The 1959-nt window shown below is 50.4% G+C and overlaps 1 protein-coding gene across 1 annotated transcript in view; it reads right to left on the bottom strand.

Moving 5' to 3' along the window:
* STX1A (syntaxin 1A (brain)) overlaps nt 1–180 on the bottom strand; it is a 34134-nt gene extending 33954 nt beyond the window's left edge. The window contains exon 1 of the mRNA XM_009709819.1: nt 101–180. Coding sequence (XP_009708121.1) covers nt 101–180 — 80 coding nt within the window. The remainder of the gene's footprint in view (nt 1–100) is intronic.
* Between the last annotated feature and the right edge of the window lie 1779 nt (nt 181–1959).

Genomic DNA, 1959 nt, shown 5'->3' on the forward strand with positions numbered 1-1959 from the left:
GTGGGGAAGGTGGAGGAGGGGTCTCACCCCCAGGAAACTGCAGGGGCTCAGGTGACCCAGGACTGACCAGTGGGGTATTCCATCCCATCCACGGGATTACTCGGGGTATAAAGCTCGGGGATCACGAGAGTCAGCCCCTTCTTCACCCTCTTCCTTCTCTGTCTCCCTCACGGCCGACATCCCGGTGGACCCTGCTCGCTCTCCTGCCTCCGACCCTGACCGCGCACCCCCCACTCCGGTTCCCGCCCGCTGTGCAGCCGAGCTCGGTGAGGTTCGGGTGCCCGCCCCATCCGGTGAGCGCTGCGAGCATCCCCAAAGCAACAGGGGACAAATGCAGCCCAGAGCTGCCACGTAGGATGTTCCTCAGGGCGAGGGGAGACTCCTGCCTGCAGCCCAACACTCAGCATTGACGTTCACCATTATCAACAGAGGAGGAATGAAAAAAGCCTCCAGACTGCCCAGGAGCGAGCAGGAGGGCAGCAGGCAGGCAGGCACCAGACTTCCACCCTTCACAGTTAACTGCAGGCGACTGACACCCATGAGCATCACTGTGATGACCGTGATGGTGACTTTGCACACACAATACGCTTCTCAGCCATCAAAGCTCCCTCACTCACTTATTGTTCGGATTAATAAACCTTCATCACTTTGCGACTTGCAATTCTTTACTGGCAACAACCAAGTAACGTCCTCAAGAAAAGTACAATTTCAAACTAATTCATAACTGAGTTACCTGACATAGCTGGGAAGAAGGCTCTTTTTGGCAAGGGGTTAGCTCTTTCAATAAAAAATTAAAGAAGATCCTGACCACTGTTCCTCTAAGAAAATTTTAAAAAATAAACCTTTCTTGCCTTAAAACTTTTCTTCTCTCTCTCGCAGGTTACCATTGATGTGCCTGTTTATCTTGGCACACACTTACATTTACAAGACGTAGGGTATTTTTAATGGCAAATGCAAAGAGGAAGCCCAGACCTGGCAGCCCCACCAGCTATCTGGTCTCTGGGAGCAAACCATAAGTTATCCTTCCTAGGGATCTACGGAGTTGGTTGAAACATTTTCCATAGTATTTCATGGCCTTAAAGTAATAAAAATGAAATCCGTTTTAAAAACCACCAGGGATGAGATTGGCTAGAAAGGCTGTTCCAGCCCCAAGTTGGGAACTACTAGACCTACTGACGAGCCAGCCTCACCTCCATGCCCGGAAAGATCATGGAGCCGATCCTCCTGGAAGACGTTACACAGAATCACAGAATTGATTTGGTTGGAAGAGACCTCTGAGATCATTCAGTTGAAACATGGACGACAGGGAGGTGCTGGGAGACAGTCAACATGGCTTCACCAAGGGCAAATTGTCCCTGACTTAAAATGATGGTCTTCTACAATGGAGTGACTGCATCAGTGGACAAGAGAAGAGTTGCACATGTGATGAGCTACAGACGTCATCTACCTGGACTTCTGTAAGGCCTTTCACATGGTCCCCCACAACTTTCTTGCCTCTTATTTGGAGAGATATAGATTTGATGGCTGGACTATAGATGATAAGGAATTGGTTGGATGGCCACATCCAAATTGTTGCAGTCAATGACTCAAGGTGCAAGTGGAAACCAGAAACAAGTGGTGTCCCTCGAGGGTACTGGGACCAATGCTATTTCATACCTTCATCATCAACATAGACAGTGGGATCGAGTGCACCCTCAGCAAGTTTGCAGGTGACACTGAGCTGAGTAGCGCAGTCAACACGCTGGAGGGAAAAGGTGGCATCCAGAGGGACCTGGGCAGGCTGGAGGAGTGGGTCCGTGAGAACCTCATGAAGTTCAACCAGGCTAAGTGCAAGGACCTGCACATGGGTAGGGGCAACCCCCAGTACCAGCACAGACTGGGGGATGGATGGATGGATGGATGGAGAGCAGCCTAGCATAGAAGGCCTTTCCAGCTTGAAGTCCCATTTGCCTAAATATA

The sequence above is a fragment of the Cariama cristata genome, unplaced genomic scaffold (genome assembly GCF_000690535.1).
Source record: "Cariama cristata isolate BGI_N322 unplaced genomic scaffold, ASM69053v1 scaffold9601, whole genome shotgun sequence".
Lineage (NCBI taxonomy): Eukaryota > Metazoa > Chordata > Aves > Cariamiformes > Cariamidae > Cariama > Cariama cristata.